The 27,406-nt window shown below is 38.9% G+C and overlaps 1 protein-coding gene across 4 annotated transcripts; it reads right to left on the bottom strand.

Moving 5' to 3' along the window:
* Positions 1 to 401: 401 nt before the first annotated feature.
* On the bottom strand, positions 402 to 27,272 carry LOC119724574 (formin-like protein 20). 4 transcript variants are annotated; one of them, XM_038195678.1, is made up of 6 exons: positions 26,903 to 27,272; positions 23,640 to 24,227; positions 22,833 to 22,868; positions 20,971 to 21,042; positions 19,574 to 20,261; positions 402 to 1,319 (listed from the first exon to the last, which is right to left on the bottom strand). In XM_038195678.1, the coding sequence occupies exons 1-6, from the start codon at positions 26,990 to 26,992 to the stop codon at positions 490 to 492; spliced, it is 2,304 nt and encodes a 767-aa protein (XP_038051606.1). In that variant the 5' UTR covers positions 26,993 to 27,272; the 3' UTR covers positions 402 to 489. The 4 variants fall into 4 exon arrangements, with proteins under 4 accessions (XP_038051606.1, XP_038051607.1, XP_038051608.1 ...); XM_038195679.1 differs by having other exon boundaries at positions 19,574 to 20,258; positions 26,903 to 27,271; XM_038195680.1 differs by lacking the exon at positions 22,833 to 22,868 and having other exon boundaries at positions 26,903 to 27,271.
* Positions 27,273 to 27,406: the final 134 nt, after the last annotated feature.

Below are 27,406 nucleotides of genomic sequence, written 5' to 3'. Positions count from 1 at the left end.
CGGTAGCTTGTGGATTAACTTGGTACTGTAAAACTTATGATGGACTTGTGATGGACTTGTGATGAACTTGTGATGAACTTGTGATGGACTTGTGAGGGACTTGTGATGGACTTGTGATGGACTTGTGATGGACTTGTGATGGACTTGTGATGGCTTGTGAGGGACTTGTGATGGACTTGTGACGGACTTGTGAGGGACTTGTGAGGGACTTGTGATGGACTTGTGATGGACTTGTGACAGATCTGTGATTTGTGATGGTGATGACTTATGATGACTTGCGATGGAATTGTGATGGAATTGTGATGGACTTGTGATGACTTAATTGGGATGGACTTGGGATGGACTTGGGGTGGACTTGTGATATGGATTTGTGATGACTTGTGACGACTTGTGATGACTTGTGATGGAATTGTGATGGACTTGACATGACCTGTGATCGATCCATCACAAGTAAATTGCCTACAACACTGCAATTTTGTTTTGGTCAAACTACTTTCTTTGCATTTTTATATAGCTGCCTGATATTACAGAACTGTCAGTTGGCTTCTGAGCGACGTTTCGGTACCTGCTCGCCGGCCCGACGCAATCCTTGTTCTGATAAATGCTATCTTCCTCCTCTTGAAACAGTCTGGCTGGCGCGTCATCATCACTCAACTGGAGTGCCTGCTGATAGACACTTTCTGGCTTCGCCGCGATTGGTTGTTTCTTGGGGAGCGCCGGTGGGGGGCGAGTGGTCGGCTTGTGCGTCCGGCCGGCATCTGCAGGGCTTTCAAGGTTTCTGTACTCACCTCCGAAGTCTGGCTCGGCGGACGTCTCGGAATTGTTGTTCTGAGCAGCTTGACCCCAACCTTTCTGGTTTGGCCTATCGGGATCAACGTAGACTTCGCCCCGGGAAGGCTTCCTCTTTGTGGGCGGGGCATGCGGTTTGGTAGGACTAGGGAGTGCCATTGGCTTGCGTTGGCTTATATCTACTCTGGGTTTTTGCGGTGGCGGGGCGGACACGAATTCGTAGTTCCCGCCGTAGTCTTCCCCGTCGTAGTCTTGCTCCGCCTCTGGGGCCTCAACGGGCTCGTACGTATCGCCATAATCCTTTGGGGGCGGGGCGGGGGGCGGTTCCACAAGTTCGTACGACATACCGTAGTCCTGTTGAGGGATTGAAGCCGCAGCGCTGGGTTGCACGACTTCGTACGTCATACCGAAATCTTGCTGCGGCTGGGGAATTGTCACTTCGTAGTCACCACCGTAGTCCTCATCGGGCCGGGCCGGCGCTGGCCCAATTTCAACATCCTCTCTAATGCTGTCATCATCAATCTGACGAACTGAAACAGTAAAAGAAAAAAAAAGTTACATTTGGCCATATTTAAGTATTATCAATATCTCATAAAAAATGACAAGGATGGGTGTCGTCAGAATCATTCTAGGGGTAAATTTAATCAGGGTCGTCGCTGGAGGAGGGGCGAGGGGGGGGGGGGTGACACCCCCGATTCAAAATATCTGTCAGCGAATCCATAATTGTTGTCAGCAAATTTGTAAAATTGAGTGCCTTTTTTATATTATTTGACTGTTGTCTGCAAATTTCGAAATCTGAGGACCTTTTTAAAAAAAAAAAAATTCTTACTTGTCAAATATTTTGTTGCAAGTTTGTCGGCAAATTTTACTTTTGAGAACTCCCATAAATGTTTCTAATGGCAAATTTGTAAATTCTAGGACCCTTTTTTTTTTTTGTTGCTTGTCGGAGGTTTTGTACGCAAACTTCTCGGCAAATTTAGTCCGACACCCCCCGAATTTAAAGCCAAAAAAAAAAAAATTTGGTCTCTGGTCAGACCAAAGTTCCGAAATTAACGCGGGGACGTGGCTTTTTTTTTTTTTCTTCAAGCTTGGATTGTACAGACAAGGTGGGGTACTATTTTGCTTTTTTGGTGTCCTCATGTACATTGGTGTCCTCCATAATTTGCCTTGGTGCTCTCGATCATTTGCCTTGGTGCAATTTCCCATTCCTTGGTGCTCTTTGGTAAAAAAAAAATTGAGGAGGTGCGGCAATAGAGGGCGCTGTTGGAGCTACCGCGGAACAGTTTGGAAAAAAAAAAGATTGACGGGCATTAATTAAAATCGACGCGCGCGCTGACCAGAGACCGACTTATTTTTTGGGGGGGCTTAATAGCACTGACCAGTAACACAGTTAGAATTACTGACTATGCTGTAAAATGGTTGTGGGTTGATTCCCACCCGAGTGATTTTCACTCGGGGGGCAACACTAGGTATACAGTGTTTATAAAATAGGTCGGTGAAGGGCAAAACCCAATATTGAATTCACTTTTTTCACTGCTAAAATTTGAACTTTAAATTTGTTTTTATATAAAACGCAGTCCAAAATGAAGAAAGATATCTAGGCGTTTTTAGCAGATGCCGGTAGATGTTAAGGTACATGTCATCCTGCACCACTTATCGCTTCCAAAAATTGCTTAACAATGAGACATATGAACTATGTAAACATAATGGCTAATCATTTCTAAATTTATTAAGCTACACGACTGCAAAATATGTTGTGTTAAAGGGAAAATACAACATTTGCAAACATCAAAAAACGAAATGATCAAATTACCACGAAATACCTTACTGAATTGTTATGGACTGACAGTTAAAGCATCCTGTAAAATCGTGGCTCCTGGTGGGCTGACATTTTCAAGAAAATTCCAACATTTCCAACGCTGGTCGGCCGACCAGCGTTGGAGAAAACTGCCTTTTTATCAAAAACTGTTCTTAATTTTTCATATTTAGTTATTCTGACTTTTCTTTGTAATTGATCACACACCTGTGAAGGGGTACAAGCCTGCTAGACTGATTCTCTGACCTTACAATTCCCCAAAGTGTATTAATTGCTTCGTTTCATCTTAAGGGGGGTCAGGGAATCAGACTACAAGAACATGATAGGTTTTCTTGGTTTTTCCAGCATCTACAAGCCCAAAATATTAGTCAGTTTAACAATATTTTATAACATACTAATCCTCCAAATCCATTTATTTCTGAAAATTGCAGCAAAAGCAAATGTTGTATTTCCCTTTAAATTATTTTCTTCTTCTCTTTTATATCTGATGACACTTCAGTGGACATTAAACTGATGATCGGTAACAGCAGATAAGAACGCGTCTATAATGAAATCCGGTTCATGGTGCTATTTGTATTTGTACCATGTGTTGTTTACATGCCACTTAAAATAAATATATGTGTTGCCCATATGGGTGTAATATGTACATGACTACTATCTCTCCGAAAGGTAGGGCATGCTAGCATCATTTCTATCACGAAGGCTCCAGTCAATGGCAAAAGCATTGTGCTAGCTACACTTTTCAGATAATCTGTCCCAGGCAGTTGCTTTGTGCAAAAGCATGTACAGAGTTTGCCAAAAAAGTGCAGCATTCACAAAACAATAATTTAAACTGTTAAATGTTGTTTTCTTCAATGAAATTACATTAATTTAACCCTAACCCCTTACTAGTTCGTTAGGACTACCCTGCTGAATCTAACAGAGTCCAACCGGAGTTTCCTGTTCAATCCACTGTGCCTTATTGTCTGCTGAATCCAACTGAGTCCAACTTAGCGTTATAATGCGCGGTTCAGTTGCCTGCTAAATCCAACATTTTGCATCAGGAATGTACACAAGGGGTTTACTGCTCAATCCAACAGGCTCCATTGGGTATATACACTCTAAAAACAACTAAGCCAAAATATTGACTTGTTTTCCTAGTTATTGAAAATTGATTAGGAATTTAGTTAAACAGACAAAGTTTCATACTATGACTAGAAAAAGTAGTTGGGTTGGACTCAAAATTCAGCTATTTGCATAAACTGTTTTTCCTACATACAGTCAATCATACTGACTGGAAAAAATCTAGTCAGATTGACTGATTTTCAGTTGCACCCAGCTGACCCTGAATGGCTATAGTCAAATTTAATTGGTTTCTAGTCAAATCTGATTTATGCTTTTTTTAGAGTGTAAGACATAGTTGCATCCTGTTGGATTCAGCAGGGTTAAGTTTACTTTAAGCCTGACTATTTCTCAATCTACTTTTTACCCCATTCCACTTGGGTCCCTAGATCCAGAAATACAATCAAATACACAGTAAACGGATACATTTTTACTTTTACGTGAAAGACAAAAACCGAATCAATGCAATGAAACAAAATGACATCTTTAAATGACCAGTAAATAAACTGCCATAGATCTCAGCGATAATTTGCGCATTTCATAATTATTAAAACTGCTCACAACTCTAGAAGGTGCTTGAGACACACATCAAATTAAAACTTAGGTCACCGCCTTCATTTTCTGTTGAATTATTTTTGGGGGTTAACCAACGTCTTTTGGGAGAAAATTCCATCTCAAGTTGACCCCCCTAAAAGTAGTCCTGAAGCCCATCGCCATTTTGAAAAAGGAGGCCTACGCTCCATTGCAAAATAGAGCCATTGTTTAAGGGCCTATAATTTCATCAAAATTTCAAAGAAATACAACAGCCCTCTGCACGGCTTCCACCATTCTTTTTTTTCTTTTTTTTTTACAAACCCTCAAGTTCACGGCCCTCAAAATGTTATACACCAGAGAATTTGAGGACGTATGCAAATTCACGATTTAGCTGTGGTATGCAATTAATTTACTGCATGGCCTGTAACCCTACGGTATGTGATTATGTATGAAAGGAAAAGGGCTAGTGTTTTTTCCCATCACAAACCCTAAAAAATAAAATCCTTTAAAGCTATAGTCCATCATTTGCAGCTATCCAAAAAGTAACTGACGTAATTATTGTTGAAAAACATACTTGGTTGAAAGATAGTAAGGGTACTAAATTCCCTGTGAAATTATTCTTTCTGGCAAGCTGTCATTTTGAAGAAATCAACGTAATAAGGCCTTTCCAACGTCTTAAGACGCACCATTGGAAATTTCCGTTAGTCAAGTTGTTTTTTTTATTCGGCCACCAAGCACGTGCAGGCGTTGACACAACGCACACGCGTGCGCGGTTGCTTTAATTCGTCGTATCAGTGCGCGACATCGCGTAGCTGCAATCGGTTCATTGAGAACGTGTCTCGGACGCTGAATTCAGCCCCAATTCAAAACCTGATTCAGCAAATTTTGCTTTGAAATCAAGATCCTAGAATGTTGTTTTTCTCAAAATATACAGCTGAAGCTGAGCTGAAACTTCATCAGGTTAGTCGTTCATCAGCACCCTTCTTTAGATTTTGAGCACGTTTGTTGCTTCAAACAAACAAAATGCACAAATTATAAATGATGGACTGCACCTTTAAGTCTTCTCCCACTAGCTCCCACACATACCGTACAAAGTGCATTGAAGCTTACACAAACCAATACCTAACCCGTGACATACCCTATTGTTACTTTTATCCAGTTGCACAATAACGGGACTTTTTTTGTCTGGTGGCCTTGGCAGACACAGATAGTCAGGATAACGCTGGCTGGGCACATACTGGGTATTACTATATGACCCGAAAAGGGAATTCCCCAAATCTTTTCGGGCCGACTTGTTCTATGTATTCAGTATTTCCTTCTTGGTTTGCATTGTTTGTTGTTTTGCTAAGGGGATTAGTGTGCACTGACTGGCACAGGATTCGCAACACCCACCGCAGGCTTGCGTGATCCAACACACATACTTAGCCTGTGGCTAGAAGCATAGAGGCCTATACAATGTATTTGCACGCCATTTTTTTATTAGCAACTTAAGTTGTGGGCGATGTACGGTACAACACACAACGGCGGATCCAGAACACAATTTTTTGGCCCCCCCCCAAAAAAAACAAATTTGGTCCCCAAAAAGTTGTCTAAAAAATTAAGTTTTTGGATTCTAGATGCTCTGTAGTATGATCTCAGGCAATTTATGACCACTTTGATCATTTTTTTTTAAGGAAAAGATGGTGGTGTATGCAGTGCCTGCTTTTACTGCCACGTCACAAAAATAAGGGGTTCATTTTTGGGGGGCCATGACCCCTGTTGTCACTTCACTTAAAGATAATGGCCACCATATGAAAACACACAAACTGAAATTTGTATCCTTGTGGAGACATTTCTTTGTTCTCGTGTACTAAAGTTTTGGAGTTTGAATTAGTAGCCTATAGTTTCAAAATGCTCTTATATTAACCAGAATTAATTTCCTCGGCTGAAATTCGGATTTATATCCCTTTTATAAAACTCTACCATTTGCGACAGATCAACATACCTTGGAAATTCCTAGTTTTTGAGTAAAATCCATATATCTATTTTGTGAAAACCTTGTGGAGACGTATTCATCTATAGAAATTGCCAAGTGGAGACGTATACAATCTTTTGTTCCCTACTGTGTGCATGTCTCCAGAGGGCACGGTGTATCAGATCGTTCAAAATGAAACTGTCAAAACATTATGGAAATATCCTACTTGATTGTAAGTAAATAAATAGGATCATCAAGCATCCTGTGAAATCATTGCGCCTTGTGTGCTGTCGTTTTTCCAGAAAAGAGGAACTACCATCATTTCCTTGTGATCTAACCAAATCATAAGTAAGATTTGAGGCTATTGCATGGTGGAGATACTAAATAATGAAAGGTTTGCAGAAACACCATGTGCGAATAATTTCTCAACTAAGAGAATGGTTCTGAAAAGAACCAGAGGTATAAACTCGATGTTCCGGTCAGTATGCTCTGACCGTCTTCAGGAGAGTGCCTAAACTTTAAGAAAGTGAATACTTAAGTAGCAAAAGGCGAAGTCAATGAAGTGACTTCGCCTTTTGCTACTTACCGGTAGTTTTTCACTTTCTTAGAGTTTAGGCACTCTCCTGAAGACGGTCAGAGCATACTGACCGGAACGTCGAGTTTATACCTCTGGTTCTTTTCAGAACCATTCTCTTAGTTGAGAAATTATTCGCACATGGTGTTTCCGCAAACCTTTCATTATTTAACCAAATCATCTTGAGAAAAAAAAACAGGCTTATTTTTCCGGATGGGGATCACACCACACTACCACAAGACAAGGGTCCCCTGCCCAATCCAACAGGATCCAACTATTTTGCATACCCCCTGGGTCCTGTTGGATTGAGGAGTAAAAACCTTGCATCTATTCATGTTGAAATCTGTCGGATCCAGCAGCAAACAGAAAAATAAGGCACAGTTGGATTCTGTTGGATTGAGCATGGCAGTCATTTTATATGTTCAGGTACCCAACAACTTGGCAAGTTGGGACTGTGCTGGCTTGAGCAGGAAACTCATTATGGCCCAAGACGCTACTGATCGATCGTGTATAGTGTGCACCCTCTAATGGCACAACACTTAGACCAGCCTGCCTTCTTGCACTAACGTCTTGGCCATTACTACAAACTACAAACTGTGGGTCAAATTGACTCCTAAAATTTTCTTACTCACATTTTTGAAATGAATGCCAGTATAAAAACACAGGGAACTATCTATAGCTTACACATGTACCGGTAGGTTATATTTTATGCAAAAAAAAGGCTCCTAAATTGAATTATATATTTTATGGGTTTCATAGGTTTACTGGTTTCTCTGTGAGTGTGAGGCCTTCATATATATAGGCCTATATATGTCCACACTAGGAATACAGCGCATCAAACTTGATAGCTTAACTTCCACTGATCATGAGTCACTAACCATGTTACAATTTACATTTCATTTTCTCACGAGCCTTTGATTCAGTTAACCAAAATAAATCAAACCGAAAGTGAATTTGTCAATGACGACCAGTCGGCCGTAACGAATAGCACGATTGTGAACCTTCATTCAGGGTGTTCAACGCTACACACAAAAATACGCACCTAAATGCCATCTATACACATTTCACTACGAAAAGAAAACTTCCCTTTACAAATCTACACAACCCACACGCTTGCTTACAAAAGATTCAGTTTTTTCCCCCTAAAGTTTTCTTTAAACTCAGCGGTTCGTGTCAATGACTAACACACACCCCCGGTCGAACAAATAACAGAAGTCCTCGTAACCATGGAGATTTGGAGGGAAATATTGCACTGCCAAATATGGGCACGTGGAAGATAAAAAAGTATTTCTGTTGTGGATTTATTTTTGGGAACATTTTTACTGTGGGACTTTCCTACATTCCTGGTTCCAAATGGTGGAAACGCATAAAAAAGAATAACAATATCAGAATCCAACATCCTTTGTTGACACCATACTTATGAACACAATTGTTGTTGCGTGAGATATATATTTTTAGAACGTTAATGGAGAGAAATTCCAGCAGTTTCAAAGTGTCAAATGGCAAATGGAAACTTTTTAAATAATGAAAGGTTTGTGGAAACACCATGTGCGAATAATTTCTCAACTAAGAGAATGGTTCGGAAAAGAACCAGAGGTATAAACTCGACGTTCCAGTCAGTATGCTCTGACCGTCTTCAGGAGAATGCCTAAACTTTCTAAGTAAAACCTCAGATTCGGCATTCTGAAATTCCATGCTTTTTCAGACAACTGAGGGCGCTTTTGCTGTGATGTCATTTCAGGAAGACACTGTTCACTTATAGGTGTTTTCTGTTCAAATAGTGAACCCAAACATTTGGTTATTGGAAACATTTGTGAGAAAATGTTGCTCATTGGTTTACTGCCATGCAGTAGCCTACTCCCACAGCAACGAATCACCAAAGAAAAGAAAGTTTACGACAGTGAAGTCTTCTCCAAAGTTCTGGTACTTTTGGTGCTGAAATAGCTGTAACATTGAGGTTTCTGCCTGAAATGACATCACACCTTGCTCATGAATGTGTAAATTCGCATAAGCACAAAAAACAATAAAAAGGCACCGAAATACCTTTGTTGGCCAACCGAAAATTGAAAATAAGGTTAAATGGGATACAAAGCTGCATTTTGAAGTATTGCCTTAAAAAAAATACATTATGGGCCCTTTAAGCATTGCTGGCACTGTTCATCTCCGTGGTATTTGCTTTTCGTGTGTGGTTGACAATTTCGCAGCAAAATTATGAGGAAGTTCTAGATTATTCCTAGCTGTCAGTATGCCAGGGGCCGATACACCAACCATCTACAGGGTGAGTCAAAAAAAGCGGAACCCAAACCCCAAAAATTATATTTCATATTTAAAAAAATATGTAGCACCAAAAATAATAATGACTGGAAAGTCAATTTCATAAGCTACTTTTAGATGAAAATAATTTACTGAAATTGCTCAATCTGTTCAAAGAATATCACCATTTAAACACAATGACCCTAAAACCTCTTTCGTCCAAAAATGCGATTTCAAGAATCGTCGTCACAATTGTCTTCAAACATCACCAGCAATAAAACCGCAGTTTTAAAGTTAAAAATATTCAACTAAAGTCCTTTTGAAGGCCCGTCTGTACACGGCCACTGTACACGGCCTGCCATCGTAGCAAAATATCGCTCCGTGGCCGGGACTCGGAGTGTTGCAAAAAAAAATATGAATTTAAAGTGAGAAGTATCCTACATGTACAAACATTGTACAAATGACTCCCAAGAGTAAGTACTTGTGGTGTTGACTTTTATTAATTTTAAACTTAGGTCGGTATATTTTGTCTTTTAAAAAAAAAAGAGGGTTTCTTTCGGCCAAAAATAATCCCGCCGCCAAGTGGTAACAGATCACATGCTCCAGCAGGAAATATAAAATTTAGACGGAAATTCCACCAGATATTAAAACTTCAAAGCAAACGTGAATAGAGCGACCTCTTTTGACCCTATTTCCAACCCATGATGATAAAACAGGAATTTGTTCCACCAACAAATTATATGACATTTGACATTCTATGAAACTGAAACTACATGTAACAATGGTTTATATGTCTATATTGGCCTAATTATCCAAATAGACAAACCAAACCAACCACTGAAGAGAAGAGGCCCCATATTACAAAAGCCACCAAAATAAACACACTTCATCGCAGTGAAAATTATGGAGTACAAGTTTTCAGTATACATGTAGTGGAAACAATAGCGACGTTCCACTGTACTGTAATTCAACCCCCGAAAAACAAGCCATCCAATTGTTATACAGGCTGACTTGATCTGCAAGAAACAGAGTTGTAACGAGTCACTGATTTTTGTGACTCGAGTCGAGTCGAGTCATTTTAAAGAAGTGACTCGAGTCGAGTCGAGTCATTAGGTCAACAAGGTCGAGTCGAGTCGAGTCGAGTCACAGAGTGTGGTCGAGTCGAGTCGAGTCGAGTCAAGTATTTAGCTCGAGTCAATTCGAGTCACAAATATTTGAACACTAAATTACAATAAAAAGCGACAAACACAAGAGAGAAAGAATACAAGGCACCAGTCTATTACGGAAATCCAAAGACATAAAGTATGCTGTATGGTACCCAACCAACAGTTTCCATTGCTAGCTCACGTCACAGATAAGAAGATGTGAAACTTCGGTCTTATAACTGATTCGGCTTCGGGTCTAGATTTTGTTGTTCGCTGATCGCTGACAACGTTAAAACCTAATTGCATTATACAAAACTGTTTCTGATTATTTAAAGGTGGGCCCGTCCGTATCCATTTTTTGTGTGTGAAATCGGGACATGAACTTAGCCAGCGTTCCACCAAGAACTTCAAAATCGCCCGAAACCAATGATGAAACCACGGATTGAGAAATGCGTTTTAAGTCTGGTTCCGGGTTTAGCATTACATGCTATAGAACCACAAGGTGGGAGTCCGCGACACGGTGTATGTTTGTTGTTTCATTATGGAGGAAGGAAACAGACTGCCGCTGTATATAAACGTACATTATTCGCGAACATTAACGTGACGTGAACAAAAACTGGCAACGCGAACGGCGCAGCGTAAGTCATTACAAATATTTTTCGCAAGTAATTTTGCTTTTATTTTGGGACTCGAGTCTTATTAGCCTTCCTCGAGTCGAGTCGAGTCATTCTGATGAGGGACTCGAGTCGAGTCGAGTCATTTGCTCGCAGTGACTCGAGTCGAGTCGAGTCATTTACCCGTCGGGACTCGAGTCGAGTCGAGTCGCCAAAAAATGTGACTCGAGTCGGACTCGAGTCGAGTCATTGACTCGAGTCATTACAACTCTGGCAAGAAATGACTTTCCGGACACTGTCTATATTTCTCAAATCTCGTCAAATATTCTTCGCTTTACTGAACCAAATTTTGCGCTGTTCGATTAGCTGCCATTCTGGTTGTAATGACAACAGTGCGCTTAAACCATGATGCGTGCTGCGTCCGCGTGTGACGGTACTGTGCGCTATGCTCTGTTGACTGGTAGGCAACTGTGAGATTCTGTGCTTTTGATTGTGCGGAAACCAGTGAAATTTGTAAAAATGATAGTAAAATTTAGTATTGCAGTCGTCTGGGTATACTTGTTACAAAAACATACCACACTGATATATTTTTACCACTGGAAGCCTGATATAAATAATAATCTCAATATGTTATTGCAATATAGTGCCAACATTTTCAATACTGTGTGTTACATGTACTTAGAAGTTTTTATTATTTTCCTTTTTACAGTCAACAGGTGTGGTAACATTTATTAATATTTATAAGTGCCCATAGGTTCTGTTTATATCAAAGGAATTATGAATGGCTGGGAAAGGAATTCTGAAAGATTAGAAGAAATGTTTTTTTTTTGATGGTCAAAATGTTGAAAGGGTAGCTGAAATAATCTTGTTTACAGTTTCCCCTGAATAACTGCTTGCAGTAAATTCCAATAATAAAGCGCAACTACAGCCTGTCTAAAAAAAAATGGTACAATCGAAAACGATTTTTTTTTCAATATTTAATCTCAACATAAGTAAGTCGTTTTGAGCATCACATTAAAGAAAAGAGACCAGGCTTTCCAATACTTCTTGTTTCATCTCATTTGCTTTTATCAATCCAGAGATAACTCCAGTTTACTGTGTAACACAAAAATCGAGTTTGTGCCACAGTACTCGAAACAACTCTGCCCACGCATAAAAGTGGCACAAAATCGATTTTGGTGTATCACACTAAATTGATTATATCTCTGAATTGACAAAAGCAAATAAGATCAAACAAACACTATTGGAAAGCCCAGTCAGAATGACTTATTTTGAAATTTCGTATTTAACCAATTTTTTTCTGATTTTTTTGTACCATTTTTTTTTAGACAGGCTGTAGACAATAATGAAGCACAACTAGACAACTTTTTGGTTCAGGCTTGAAAAAAAGGTACAGTTTATAATAATGCAGAAAAACCACAAGCACCGTAAATAAGGGGTAAAAACACTGATTGGGCAATATCATTTTACCCAACATTGGTTTGAAATAACCTCATTTGGGTAAAAATTGTCCAACTATTTGGAAGAATTTGCAAAAGAGTTTAGTCTGTTGATATGTTGACCAACGTCGGTCTACATATCAACCCATTTTGCCCAACGTTTTTTACAGTGCAAATGCCTGCTCATCATGGGGGCTGAACTCCCACTCGATCCAAAACCTGGATCCGCCCCTGTTTACGTAGCAAGTACTTGACTTCAATAATCCAAAAATGTATGCTAGTCATGTACGACATGTACTGTATGTACATGTACATGTACATGTACATGTACATGCACGTGATCATCTCAGACACGTACATGTCTGAAGAATCCATTAATTGTATTGTTCTGCAACGGTTGCACTTTGTACAATGTACGGTCAACCTTTTTTTTTATTTCCTGTTTCCTCAACTGACTAATATCTGACGGATTTTAAGGGGAAATTCCACAGATATCCGTTCTCAATCCTAAAAGGATAACACCGCAATTAAAAGGAAGTTCACACTCATTAGAGGGGTCATGATTCTGAATCTGATTGTCTTATGATAACGTCGTTTAGTAGACATTCGGGGAATTATGTCAGCTACATTTTGATACCCCGTTTGCTACCAAAGACTGTAAATCGTCTGAGTTTGGCAACAGCTAGTTTATGAAAATGCTGCAGTTTCAAAAATTGCAAATTTAAAGATTATGTGAGGAGAAATTGCCAAGCGCATACACGCATAATTGGCCCCTATAGACTGCACAGTGCCTGAACAAAGCGCGAGTAATTCTATTTACATTCGAGCACTGTGCGATCGATATTCCCTGCCGTTCATTTCAGGCAGTGTCACCGTTGTCATGCAGCAATTTCCACTCGCATACTCTTTAAATTTGCAATTTTTCAAACTGCAGCATATTTTATAAACCGTTGTCAATGTTGGAGGTTTTACAGTCTTTGGTAGCAAACGGGTTATCAAAATGCAGCTTATAATATTCCCAAAAGGTCTAAAATGACGCTTTCATAAAACGATCAGATTCAAATGTATGACCCCTCCAATGAGTGTGGACTTTCTTTTTTTGTGCGGTGTTTATAAAAATATTAAACCGTAGTAATAATAATTAAGCGCAGGTATCCACCACCACCAGTAGTAATTGGTGCTCAAGGCGCTACATCATTATTACCCTGCTCATTGGGCCAATGAAACATTCCAAATACCATCTCAGCTTCCTGGGGAGTATACAGCTCCATGCTGCCATTTTGGCGCAAAGCAGCTAAAGTCAACCACAATAACCATCTCTGCCCTCACATGTACCCATTTACTCCTGGGTGGAGAGAAGCAATGAGTGACAAAGTGCCTTGCCCAAGGTCACACGCACCATAACCCCAGGCTGGACTCGAACCCACAACCTGCAGAATTACCCGCAGACCACGAATTCAATGCTCCAGACCACGAGGCCATGACACTCCAGACAAAAGGAAACAAAGCAATGTTTTTTCAACGTCCAATAAAAAGTACCCCTCAAGCACCAAACCAGATGGTGTCTCACAGCCTTATTTTGAGATACAGCATACAATGTAAACGGGCAACAATTATCGAAATTTGCATCTGGACATTAGAAGCTAGAATAATGAATATATTTCACTGTAAATGAAGTTAATTTGTAAATTTCCTAAGTAGGTCATTTGGGAAAATTTAACAACAAATTTCTCACTTTTTAAAAAACTTTCCAAGGCCCTAAAATTGGGAAGTGAAAATACCTACATTTGTACAGGGTGAGTCAAAAAAAGCGGAACCCAAACCTCAAAAAATACATTTCATAATTAAACAAATATGTACTCGCCAAAGATAATAATGACCGGAAAGCCAATTTCATAAACTTCTTTTCTAAAAAAATATTACTTAAATTGCTTAATCCGTTCAAAGTACATCATCATTTAAACACAATGACCATATAAACCTCTTTTATTCAAAAATGCAATTTCAAGAATCGGCGTCACAATTGTCTTCAAACATCACCAGCGATAAAATCTCAGTGTTAAAGGGAATATACATCATTTGCTTTTGCTGTAATTTTCAGAAATGGATGGAATTGGGGGGTTGGAAATATAAAGCAAATATAGTTACACTGACTTTTTGGAGGTTTTGGGTTCGAAAATGCTATAAAAACCAAGAAAAACGATCATTTTCCTGTAGTCGGGTTCCCTGACTCCATATAAGAAGAAACAGAGCAGTTTACATACATTGGGGAATTGTAAGGTCAGGGAACCAGTCTAGCTGGCTCGTACCCGTTCATAGGTTTGTAATCGATTGCAAACAAGTGCAATGGTCAATTGGGGCCAGTATTTGAAAAAAAGCCAGTTGTTTCCAACGCTGATCGGCCGATCAGCGTTGGAAATTGATACAAAAATACCACTTTTCTTGAAAATGACAGTATACCAGGCGCTATAATTTTACAGGATGCTTTAGACTGTCATTTACCAACATCCTATTAAGGTATTTCGCAAAAACTTGGTAGTTTTATTTTTCGATGTTTGCAAATGTTGTATATTCCCTTTAAAGTAAAAAAATATTCAACAAAGTCCTTTTGAAGGCCTGTCTTTTGAAAAAAAGTGGATTTTATAAATCATATCAATTGCCTATAAGGTTAATAAAGATATTGTGTACTACAGTTGTTAAAACAAGTATCCTGTGTCATTTTCTTTGTTGTTCCAAACGGTCAGAACACACAATAAATTCCTTTTTTCGGACAAACAGGTTTTCAAGTCATTGCGTTTAAATGGTGATATTTTTTGAACGGATTGAGCAATTTCAGTCATATTTTCATTTCATCTACATACCGGTATGCGTACAAGTAGTTTCTGAAATTGGCTTTCCAGTCATTATTATTTATGGTGCTTATGCCGGTAATTGTTTAAATATGAAATATAGTTTTCGGGGTTTGGGTTCCGCTTTTTTTTTACTCACCCTGTATAACTCTGTCAGATTTTGACCGATTCCCATATTCTATACATCATTGGAAAGCTTGTATGCAATGTCCTTTCCAATGAGCCCTAAATACCAGTTTTTAAAAACTTGCTCCAAGTGACTGGTTTTGAACATTGTGATATCTGTAAGGATTGATCACACCTCTTTGGAATTGTTTTCCTTTGAAATTTTATCCCTGAAATTGCATGCACTTAATTGTAAAGTTAGCACGGAATGTGTTTTAATGATGTAAAATGATCGTGGAGATGCATTGAGTGACCCTGACAATATTTTCAATGGAATTTCCTTTCATTCTTGTATTCGCCCACCACTTCTGGGGATTCCTTTGTCAGGTTGCACGTACCGGTACGTGCAGGCCTGGATTATTGAACAGGCACAGAAAGCATATAGCATTGGGCCTACATGTACACAAAAAAAGGGGGTTTCCGAAAAAATTTAGGGCCTACGAAATTACCAGAGTGTGGCCGGCTTGCTTAGTATAGCGTCAACATGCAATTGGTGCTGCTACTGATAGGGAACACTGGTGCCTAGGGCCTATGGAACACTTACTCCGTGGCCCTGTTTGGGTTTGCCCCGGTGTTTCTGGCAGTGGCTGCAATATGCGCCGCAGCAACTTGTCAACCCTTATAAGGTGCTACATATAATGGGTCTCATATTTCTCATATACTTTATTTTCTCTTCTTTAATAATAGACATAATTTCCAGCGCCTTGAGTACCTAATTGTTGGTAGATCTATACGTGCGTTATAAGACTCCGTTATTAGTATTATTAGGTGTTGGGCCTGAGCCCAACACCTATTGTTTTTGTTAGAATTTACTATTATTATTTTTTTTTTTTTTATTATTATTCTTCAAGACACATTTCTTCTCCGGAACTGTTTGTCAACATGAAAAGTAATATGAACTTTAATTGTCAATACATGAATGCACAACCCACTGAAGATGTGCTTTTTTGCAATTACGTCATTATGACGTCATCATGGGTCACGTGACGTCACTTCCAAAAATAATAAATTTAATCTTTGAAATTCAATAAAAAATCAACCGTGAGAGACCGAAACTTGAATTTTGCGGGAATCGACATGATAATACATGCTCTTCAATTAATCTTGTGTGCGTAAAATCACATGACCCTTCCTTCGGTCGAAACCGGAAGTGCCTAATAATTCAAAAGTGGAAAAAGATATGAACTTGCTTTCAACGATGTTAGCCTGTGGATGGGTTGATCTTTCCAAAAAAATGTTCGGTGACGCCATCAAGTGTTCGAGCGCCCTCTAGCGGCAGGTTAAAACATTTCCAAAACGCATTTTCAGTTGATGTCTGTGGCGAAATTTGCGGTAATTGCTTCTAAATTAATATACATAATGACCTTAATGCAGAAAAGACCTGTGCACGAAAAAAAAATGATTACGTCATCAGACGGGAAGTTACAATGAAAATACCTCTTTTCCTTTGAAAATTGTTAAAAAATCAACCGTCAGAGATATAATCCAGTTTTGTGCTTTAAATGGCACTTTAATAATAGGTCTAAAACTTCCCAAGGTTTCGTTACAATAAATTTACTAGAAGATGCCCTGCAGCCCCCTTGAAGTTTGAAGTTGAACACGCCTACGCATTGAAACACTCATTTAATGCCACGTCCATTGTGTGTACAGCAAATGGGGATAATTGCGTACAAAGGGAAAATCCCGAAAAACAGTGTGCCGCGATTGCGTAAAAGGGAACTTCCCCCCATATGATACTCAAACATTGGTCTGGTAAAAGCGCCCAATTGGGCGCTTTTTCAAATTGGGCGCTTTTTCTAAAAATATGCGCATTGGGGTTAAGAGGGTATGGCGAGCAATATCTTGAATTGCGCCAATGGTGTGCGATTTTTACTTTTAGAGATATGAGCTATTTAATGGGTTTTTGTAACAGTTGTACTATATAAGTTTACAGTACAGCAGCATACGCGCGTGCAGATCCTCACCTGACTCTTTTTAACTATCCTCTGTATAATTACTCCACGCGCTATTTTTCAAAACCCTCAATCCTCAACATCAACATCAACAATCAACAAGATATGAGCTATTTAATGGGTTTTTGTAACAGTTGTACTAGATAAGTTTACAGTACAGCAGCATACGCGCGTGCAGATCCTCACCTGACTCTTTTTAACTATCCTCTGTATAATTACTCCACGCGCTATTTTTCAAAACCCTCAATCCTCAACATCAACATCAACAATCAACAATCAACATAAACATTAACATAAACAATCAACATCAACAATCAACATCAACATCAACAATCAACAGCAACATCAACAATCAACATCAACAATCAACAATCAACATTAACATCAACAAACAACATCAACAAACAACATCAACAATCAACATCAACATCAACAATCAACATCAACAACCAACATCAACAATCAACATTAACAACAACATCAACAATCAACAGCCACAATCAACAATCATTATTAACATCAACAATCAACAATCAACATCAACATCAACATCAACAATCAACATCAACAAAAAATCAAAATCAACATCGACAACCAACATCAACAATCATCAACAATCAACATCAATAATCGTTAATCAACAACACCAATCAATTATCAACAATCGACATGAACAACCACCGTCAAATTCAATCGACAATCAACATCAATATTATCAATCAACAATCAACATAAACATAACCAACAATCAACATCAACAATCTACATTAACAATCAACGACAACAATCAACAACAATCAACAATGTGAAAAAGGCAAACCTCTAGCCCAACACCGTGTGTTTGTCCTCAAACTCTAGTTATTATTAGTGTTAAACATAATGCCAACATTGAAAGTTTCCGTACTCTCCGCATGCTGTTTTCAAGTTCAACCCCAATTTGGTTATAAAAATTGCTGGGTTTTTTTTTAGCAATACAGAAATAGTTAGTTATGTTTGAGTGAGACTTCGAACAAAACAATTCTGCCCACGTTTAGTTATGGAAAATTAACTGTACACATTTTGAATTATTTTTGGCCCGATAATAATTCAGGTATCTTTTGTGCGTTATGGGGGCAAATGCAACCCCAAATAAAATAGGGAAATAGTTTAAAATAGGGGGAAAAAAGTAGATTTTACTGTTTAAAGACAAATTGAGAACTCATTAGGAGAGAAAATTATTGAATACATTGAAGAGTATGTGCAGGGCAACTTACAAAAAAAACTAAATTTAATCGTGAATTTGACATTCACAAAGAGGACTGGAGTAAGATTTATTCTTCGCCTTTTAGAGCTTGTAAGGAATTTAAAATCACAATCTTTCAGTACAAAATTAATACAGATTTGTTAAGGACAAATGTTAGACTTTTCAAAATGAAAATTGTGGATGATGATTCTTGCTCCTTTTGTTCTGTAGGCCTATGATTGTGAACGTGTTTTAAAAGGTTTGGATTCATTGTATTTGGGTACAATACTGATCATCCTAATCTGCTTTTGAACCTCTGTATTATTTTATTGAAGGAAATGATTTTTAACTGTAGATTTAAACATCAAGTGCCTACACTTGATCAGGATTTAGTCAGATTTAATTACAATGTGGAAAAAAAGATAGCCTTTGGAAATAATACTGTGCATACGTTTTTATCTCAATGGCAAATTCTTGAAAGCATTGTGCAGATTGATTAAAGGGAAAATACAACATTTGCAAACATCAAAAAATAAAACTACCAAATCATTTTGAAATACCTTGCTGGACTGTTAGTGAATGACAGTGTAAAGCATCCTGTAAAATCATAGCACCTGGTATACTGTCATTTTCAAGAAAAGTGGTATTTTTTTATCAATTTCCAACGCTGATCGGCCGATCAGCGTTGGAAACAACTGGCTTTTTTTTCAAATACTGGCCCCAATTGACCATCGCACTTGTTTGCAATCGATTACAAACCTATGAATGGGTACGAGCCAGCTAGACTGGTTTCCTGACCTTACAATTCCCCAATGTATGTAAACTGCTCTTTTTTTTCTTATATGGAGTCAGGGAACCAGACTACAGGAAAATGATCGTTTTTCTTGGTTTTTATAGCATTTTCGAACCCAAAACCTCAAAAAAGTCAGTGTAACTATATTTGCTTTATATTTCCAACCCCCCAATTCCATCCATTTCTGAAAATTACAGCAAAAGCAAATGATGTATATTCCCTTTAATTTATGGTACAATTTCATTTATATTTTGTTTTTGTGTGTATGTAAACAAAAAATAATAATAAATTCCCCTTTGGAGGGTAAGGAAAGAAAAAAAAAATTTTTTTTAAACTTGGCCACCGAAGAAAATATGCATAAAAATGGACTAACCTATCTTTTTAGGAGTAAGTGGCTTCTTCTTCTGCTTCTTGATCGGTGTCTTGGGCAGGGGGACCGGAGCCCCTTGGAAGGTGGGGCCTAGAACTGGATGGGGTGGAAGACTGGCGGACTTCGTGCTCGGTGTGGGAAGGGCCATTCTAGGTGGCATAACGTCGGTCCTGAGGGAGCTAAATTTGGTCGGCGGTGGGGGTGGAGCGCGCATTGGCAAGTCCTCCTGCTCGGAGTCGGAGCGCTGAGGCGGACTTATCGGCCGTGTGGGCAAGTCGTCGCGATTTGGTGCAAAATCCCAAGGCCTCGTGGGTACGGACGGGGGCTGAGGAGGCTCTTGCACAAGTTTCTGCGGCAAAGGCGGCAATTTCGGTTCTTCGTCCGTAATCTTTTTCAGCTGAAACTTGGCGGCACCTACCGACGGAATCTCGGTGTTTCCGTACATCCCGCCAAAGTCGCTCGGCACCTCAGGGGATGGTTTCGGTGGCGGCATGGGTGGTCTGGCTGCGGGCTCCCCAACGACTGTATTCTCGTACACATCACCAAAGTCTGGTTCCGAATGGACATCAACGGGTACAGGTGGCGCTGGTGCAATCCTACTAGGCGACCGTTCCTCGTGCTCGGGCCTGTCGTACATCATTATATTACCGTGGTTGTCCACGTTCCCGTATACATCATCATCAACATTCTGAACGTGAAAGAAGCGCAAATATATACAATTCACTGATATACATGTACACTCGGACTTAGGTAATTAAAAGGAAATTTGTGATCCCCAACAAAATTAAAAGGATTGAGGTTCTTTATGAAACAATTTACCATTGAGTCCTTATTAATTAAAAAAAAAAAAAAACCTGTGTTTTTAAAATTTTGCCAATCACTTCATGTAAATGTTTTTTTAGTAAAAGGCATCAGTTAGTATTCATATGTACATTTTTTTAAAGGAAATTTGAATGAACAAAGAGTTTTTATAAATTGCTTGCCACTGTAGATTGAGGAAAGTGTGACCATTAATTTACGGAAACTGCGGACATTTATCTCAAATTTAGACATTTCGGGCACACCTTGACATACTGAGTCAAATTAAAATTTGAACAACTATTGATTCAGTTGCTGTTTGAACAGTTAATAGAATTCGTTTTCAAAGTAAGTTTTACTAATCAGGCTTTTTTTTTAGCATTCTCTTTGTGCAAAAAAAAATTATGTGCAAAAAAAATCTAAAGAAATAAACAACTGAATGCAATATTTCCCCCCACCTAAAAAAAAAGCAGCATAAATCATTTTTTTTGCTATGTAAAACAGATATCATCAATGTACAAAAAAATGGGCGGAGTTATTAGTGGAAAAAGGGGGGAGGGGTAAGTATGCCGAGCTTTTAATAAACACTTGTTTTTCTTTACCTGATTTTCAAAAGCCACGTTATGTTCTTCATCGGATGCCTTGAGGTCCGCGAACGGTCGGCGCGGCTCCAGCTACAGAAAGCATATGAATTAGTCATTGAGTTTGGTTAGCAAACAGCGTTGAAACCAAGTTTGTTTCAGTTTCCAAAGAATACTGTCTCAAATTTCAGTAAAACTTTGTCCGATTCCGATGAGGACTCAACTGCAAAGACTGTTGGCAAATTAGTAGTGGGATTATAAAATCCAGTTGTTTTTTTAAATTCGGTTTGAATTTTAGGATAACCGGATTTTGAAATCTCAGATTTCTCCCACCACTTTGACAAAGCATAATTTTTTTTATTGGGAATATTAGCAAAAAGGAAACTGTATTCAATTTCATGAAAAAATGAAAATGGAGGAAATGTTGCAAACTGCTTACTGACTGGAGGGGTCTGAACTTGACAAATCAACAAAAATAGAGAGCTTAGCGTTTGATCCTGTGGGCTCCGTGCACAAGTACCCCTTAAACAGCCTGAAAAGGAGAGTTGGGGGAAACCTAGACTAGTTCCCCCCCCCCCCCCCCCCCGGCAGTATTGTACCTCTCTGGATCCGCCCTTGTATAAACAACATAAATATGAATGCGTGGATGTCATCATGCGTTAGACCCAAAACAGAAGAATGATGGGAACAAAAGACATAACAAAAACAAAGACAGCAAGTTTGGGAAGAACAACAACAAACAGCAACAAACAACAGCAGCAGCAGCACAAACAAACATCAACAGAACAACAGAATATGAACAACGAAACACGGTATCTGCACAAGTACATGTACAACGCATAAAACTTTTTAAGGCACATAAGATCATTTGCTTTTTGTAGGCTACATCCTTTTTTCCCTTTAAAGCACAAAAAAATGCTCAAAATCTTAAGAAGGGTTCAACTTGTTGAAGGTTCAGCTCAGTGGATACTCAACAAACAGACAAAAAATGTATGCACAATTGTTGGGGTCTCGTAACTGGATTCCACTGCTGGCACACTCAACAAAAATGTGCCCACAGACACACTTTCGGAAACTATCTTGAATGGTTGTTTTCTTCTGAGAGATACCATTCCAGGAAGAATAATTTCACAGGTTATTTAATATCAGTCCTATCTTCACTCTGAGCAAGGAATTCATTGTTAAAGGTACAGTCCATCACTTGCAGCTATCCAAAAAGTAACTGACAAATTTATTTATTGAAAAGCATACTTGGTTTAAAGATAGTAATGGGACTAAACTCCCTGTGAAACTACATGTATTCTTTCTGGCAAGCTGTCATTTTGAAGAAAACAATCAAAAAGATCATTTCCAACGATGCGTCTAAAGATGCATTTTTTGAAATTTCCATTAGTAGTTCATTTTTAATTAATAGGCGAAAGCGCGTGCAAGCATTGACACGATGCACACGCGCGCGGTTGCTATAATTCGCTGGTTCAGTGCGCGACATCGTGTAGCTGCAATAGGCTGAATGAGGACGTGTCCCAGACGTTAAATTCTGGTGCATTTCAAAACATTTTCTCAGCACCTTTTGATTTTGAAATCGAGATCCTAGAATTATTGTTTTCTCAGAATATACAGCATTCACTGAGCTATCTGAAACTTCATCAGGTAAGTTGTTAAGCTCTTCCAATTCTTTCGAACACTTTTGTTGCTTCAAACGAAGAAAAAAAATGCACAAATGACAAATCATGTGCGGGTACTCTATAAATCAGTGGGTAGGTTTCCGGGAACTGCAATTGTTCTTACGTGCCTTTAAAACAGATTACATGCAATCAGTTATAACATTTGAACAAAAAACAAAGTAATGATGCTTAACATGCAACGGTAATTGATTGCTTTACCTGCACAAACGTATCAGGACTTCTATAATCTTTCTTCTACAAATCAGGGGAGGGACAGAAAAACAAGAAAATGTCCAAACTTTCAACATCATTTTTTTTAAAAATGATGAATTTTCTTCCATTTTTCCCGAACAACTCAAATTTTACCTCACACTTTGAAATTAGATCGCATGGGTTAACTTTCTGTTGGAAAAGGTTAAATGGAAACTTGATTTCAGGAATGTGAACTGAGACCTCAATTTTTATCGGTGAAAATAATCTGGACGCCATCTTGGACTCTGCCGACGGGAAGTTACAGAGAAATTTCAGCTGGACCCCTTTTGACGCTAGAGGGCACTCTTTTTTCTATCAATTTATTCACATTTCATACAGCCGTACTAGGGACATCAAAAATGGACATCTAATATATTCCTCTTCCGTTTAATTACTCAAAAACCTACTTAAAAACTCAGTTACTTGGCTAGCGGCAAATTTTGAATTTTCGTTGGGGGAAGGGGGTGCCTGGGCCGGAGGGAGGGTACTGGGAATTTGTGGGGGGGGGGGCATATATGCCCCCAGGCCCCCTTGCTGCGCCACTGATACACCTACAAAATATTCACAAGGACAAATTGCGACTTTGCAGTTAAGCCAGAAGGGGTGTTACAACCCAATTGCCACAATGTCCCAACTACAGTTAGGATCGTCCCAACTATATAGCTGGGACTGTCCAAACTTTAGTTGGGACACCTCAACCTCAGTTGGGGCCATAGCCGCAGTTGGGGTGTAACAGGGGCTTTAAATTGTGGCCGTTTGTGCTGGGACACTTACCACAGGTTTCGGCGGTCTCTTCCGACAGAAATGACAACAGAGGACGACGATGACAACGACGATCAAAACCACCCCACAACCTATGCCAACCACTCCTCCGATTGTGAGAATTTCCAAAAGGGTCTTTTCTCTGCAACTGCCGTGTTTCTGTGTATTATTCTTCGCGGGACAGAACTGACAATTACGTTGACTATGCATGCAGCCACATATGTCGGCCATGTGTATGCAGGCGTTGTAGCAGGCCGTGTTGCAGGGCAAACATTTCTGCTTTCCCTCAGATTCGTCCATTATGTATTCGACCCCGCACTGCGTACACTCCTTTTCCCCGGGCCCGAAACATTTCTTGCAAAACTTGCTGTGACACTTGCAGCAATGTCCCATGGGGGCTGATGGGGTAGATGACCGCGGCATAATGTTCACGGTGGTGGCATTTACATCAGTGCCATTGTTTGTCGTTAAAAGTGCTACCGTGGTTCTGTCGGTGGTTGGTGGCATTGTTTCATTTGCTGTCATGCTCAAAGTGGTGGGTGCTGATGTCGGAGCTGTGGGCGTTGTGGTTTGACATATGTCAAAATCATAACAGTTTTCCTGTATTCAAAAGAAGAATGTTTTAGAAAAATTTGATTAGAAAACTATGAGTAGGCCAAGTAAAAGTAGTTTCTCTGCCTTTTTGAAAAAAATTAAGGAGGCAGCCACTTTTTTTTACCAAGATGGCAGATGGATTCCTCAATGTTATCAATTATTTTGCTGCTCCAAAATTGTGTCTGAAGAAGCCATAACTTTTTCTACAAAGCTCCAATTTTGTTGGAAACAAATAAAAAGACACTCTAAATTACAATATACTGGGTGTATTAAAAAAAAGAAAACCTAGATGTAAATGTAAATTATGTAAAAATCTAATAAGTTTTTTGTCAAATAAATTAAAGATCATGGGAGTCATTAATGAGTCCTTTTTCCAATGACACCTTGATTGTGTGTCTGTGGCCGCAGATGACTGAGCTTTCATGGTTATTCTGTCGAGGGTCAAAACCTGTACTGGGCCAAGTTTGTGCAAAAGGGTAACTGGTATTCTGGGCATGTGGAGTAGCTTAATTTAAAGAAAGAAGACATCCTTTTCTTTAAAGGGAATATACATCATTTGCTTTTGCTGTAATTTTCAGAAATGGATGGAATTGAGGGGTTGGAAATATATAGCAAATATAGTTACACTGACTTTTTTGAGGTTTTGGGTTCGAAAATGCTATAAAAACCAAGAAAAAAAATCATTTTCCTGTAGTCTGGTTCCCTGACTCCATTTAAGAAGAAACAAAGCAGTTTACATATATTGGGGAATTGTAAGGTCAGGGAACAGTCTAGCTGGCTTGTACCCGTTCATAGGTGTGTAATCGATTGCAAACAAGTGCGATGGTCAACTGGGGCCAGTATTTGAAAAAAAGCCAGTTTTTTCCAACGCTGATCGGCCGATCAGCGTTGGAAATTGATACAAAAATACCACTTTTCTTGAAAATGACAGTATACCAGGTGCCATGATTTTACAGGATGCTTTACACTGTCATTCACTAACAGTCCAGCAAGGTATTTCAAAATGATTTGGTAGTTTTATTTTTTGATGTTTGCAAATGTTGTATTTTCCCTTTAAAACAATTTACTCAATTTTGACTCAGTGATTTAACCACTCTCATTGTTGAAGTTAACCCCTCATGGCCCAATGCCTTCAATGTGGCCACCACCTCTTTCCACACAAAGCTCTGCACGAAGTCTAGTCCATTTCAACCTTTGCATTAACAAATCAGCCAGCAATCTTAACCAGGTAAAACTTGGCCCAGTACAGGTTTTGACCCTTGACAGAATAACAATGAATGCTCAGTCATCCATGGCCACTGACACACAATGGTATCATTGGAAAGAGGACACACATTGGTGATTTACATGATCTATAACTTATTTGAAATAGACATTTTTTTATAATTTACATAATTTACATCTGGGTTTCCTTTGATTTATACACCCTGTATATGTACCATTTCGTTGGAAACAAATAAAAAGACATTTTAGGCCCCCCAAAAAAATATTCGGTCTCTGGTCAGACCAAAGTTCCGGAATTAAAGCGGCCACGCGGCTTATTTTTTTTTTTTTGGCTTTTTTTTTTTCCTTCAAGCTTGGATTGTACAGACAAGGTGGGGTACTATTTTGCTTTTTTTGGTGTCCTCATGTACATTGGTGTCCTCCATAATTTGCCTTGGTGCTTTCGATCATTTGCCTTGGTGCAATTTCCCATTCCTTGGTGCTCTTTGGTAAAAAAAATTGAGGAGGTGCGGAAATAGAGGGCGCTGTTAGAGCTTCCGCGGAACATTTTGGAAAAAAAAAGATCGACGCGCATGATTAAAATCGACGCGCGCGCTGACCAGAGACCGACTTATTTTTTTTTTTGGCCTTACTGACAATAGCCTACATATGTGCAAAAAATATTGCAAATATATGCATTATAAAAAAAAAGGAGGCGGCCTGTAAAAAAAAGAAGCAGGCTGTGGAAGAGAAACTGGTTTTTTTTTATCTTTCTTACAGGACCTTATGAATTTATTTAGCTTTATTTTGGAAAGGCCAAGGAGGCAATAATGTACATGAACTTCACTTGAAATTTACAACATAATATGAAGGTAGTGGCGGATTAGTAAATATTTAATATACAAATTACAACAAAGTGGAAAATAGAATTTATTTTATATTAAATGAAAAGAATTCATCTACATCTACGCGGGTACTCAGCAAAGTCCACTTCTGGCATGTCTGGATGTTAACGCTGAGGTGAAGTTTAAGGTGCATGTGAAGCAGGGGGAAGTTTGCGCGGAAGAAAAATTTAAGTGCGAGTAAAAAAAGCTCCAATCTTGGAGCTACTTGGCTTTACTACTAAAATACCTTGAAAATAATACAGAATTTGTGGATGTGAAATGACTAAACATGTAGGCCTACTGAAAAAAAAATAAGATTTAAAAAAAATATATATATATATATATACATGATATATTATTTCTGGAATATATCACACTAATTTTAATTTCAATCTGTTAATTCTCTAAGTCAATTATGAATTGGGTTGAAAAGCACACGGTGAATACCTAAAGCCGACAAGTGCACGTGCACAGGCTGTATTTAAAAACAAAACTACATAAAGAAGTAAAGAAAATAATAGTCGACCCTAACCATTTACATTTTCAATAAAAACAGACTAACAATCCTCATTTCCTATAAATAATCAAACATACCTCTGCCGATGTGGTCTGCAATGCCAATGCCGCTGACAGGTACACAATACAAAAGAACTTGAAAGCCATTGCACTAAACGAAAACGCCATTTTGTCGAAGTGCTGTTTAATTAGGCCCGTAATTTGACAACTTTGTCTAGCCAACCATGTTTTGTAACTTTGTTGACGCCTTCTAAACTACAACTTCATTCTCCGTTCATCATTTAGAATGTGTTTCAATGCCAAAACCAGGAAGCAATGTCATATTTCTACGGCACTCGTCCAAGCCCACCTCACGCGATGCATGATGTCGTAACTGTCATGAATTACAGACAGGATCAGGAAAACGTACCCGGAAGTAAGTGAGTAAAAAAATAATTCCAACCACCCACTAGACTTGACATGCTTTAATATGCAAACGCGCGGTGTTTGTATGACAACAGATGAAAGCGACCTTTGATTGGTTCAGAGTTTACGATTAGCATATGAATCAATTAAGGTCGCTGGTGATCAGCTTATGCACTC

This window comes from Patiria miniata, unplaced genomic scaffold, assembly GCF_015706575.1.
Source record: "Patiria miniata isolate m_02_andy unplaced genomic scaffold, ASM1570657v1 HiC_scaffold_18, whole genome shotgun sequence".
Classification (NCBI taxonomy): Eukaryota; Metazoa; Echinodermata; class Asteroidea; order Valvatida; family Asterinidae; genus Patiria; species Patiria miniata.
Note: the sequence above shows the minus strand (reverse complement) of the source record. Positions and strands in the feature narration are given on the sequence as shown.

Excerpts from the sequence above, each read along its gene's own strand:
- LOC119724574 (XM_038195678.1), bottom strand. The coding sequence starts at position 26,992 with ATGGCGTTTTCGTTTAGTGCAATGGCTTTCAAGTTCTTTTGTATTGTG. Across the intron at positions 24,228-26,902 it reads TGCAGACCACATCGGCAGAG|GAAAACTGTTATGATTTTGA; the intron begins GTATGTTTGATT and ends TTTTGAATACAG. Across the intron at positions 21,043-22,832 it reads GTCCTGATACGTTTGTGCAG|CTGGAGCCGCGCCGACCGTT; the intron begins GTAAAGCAATCA and ends TGCTTTCTGTAG.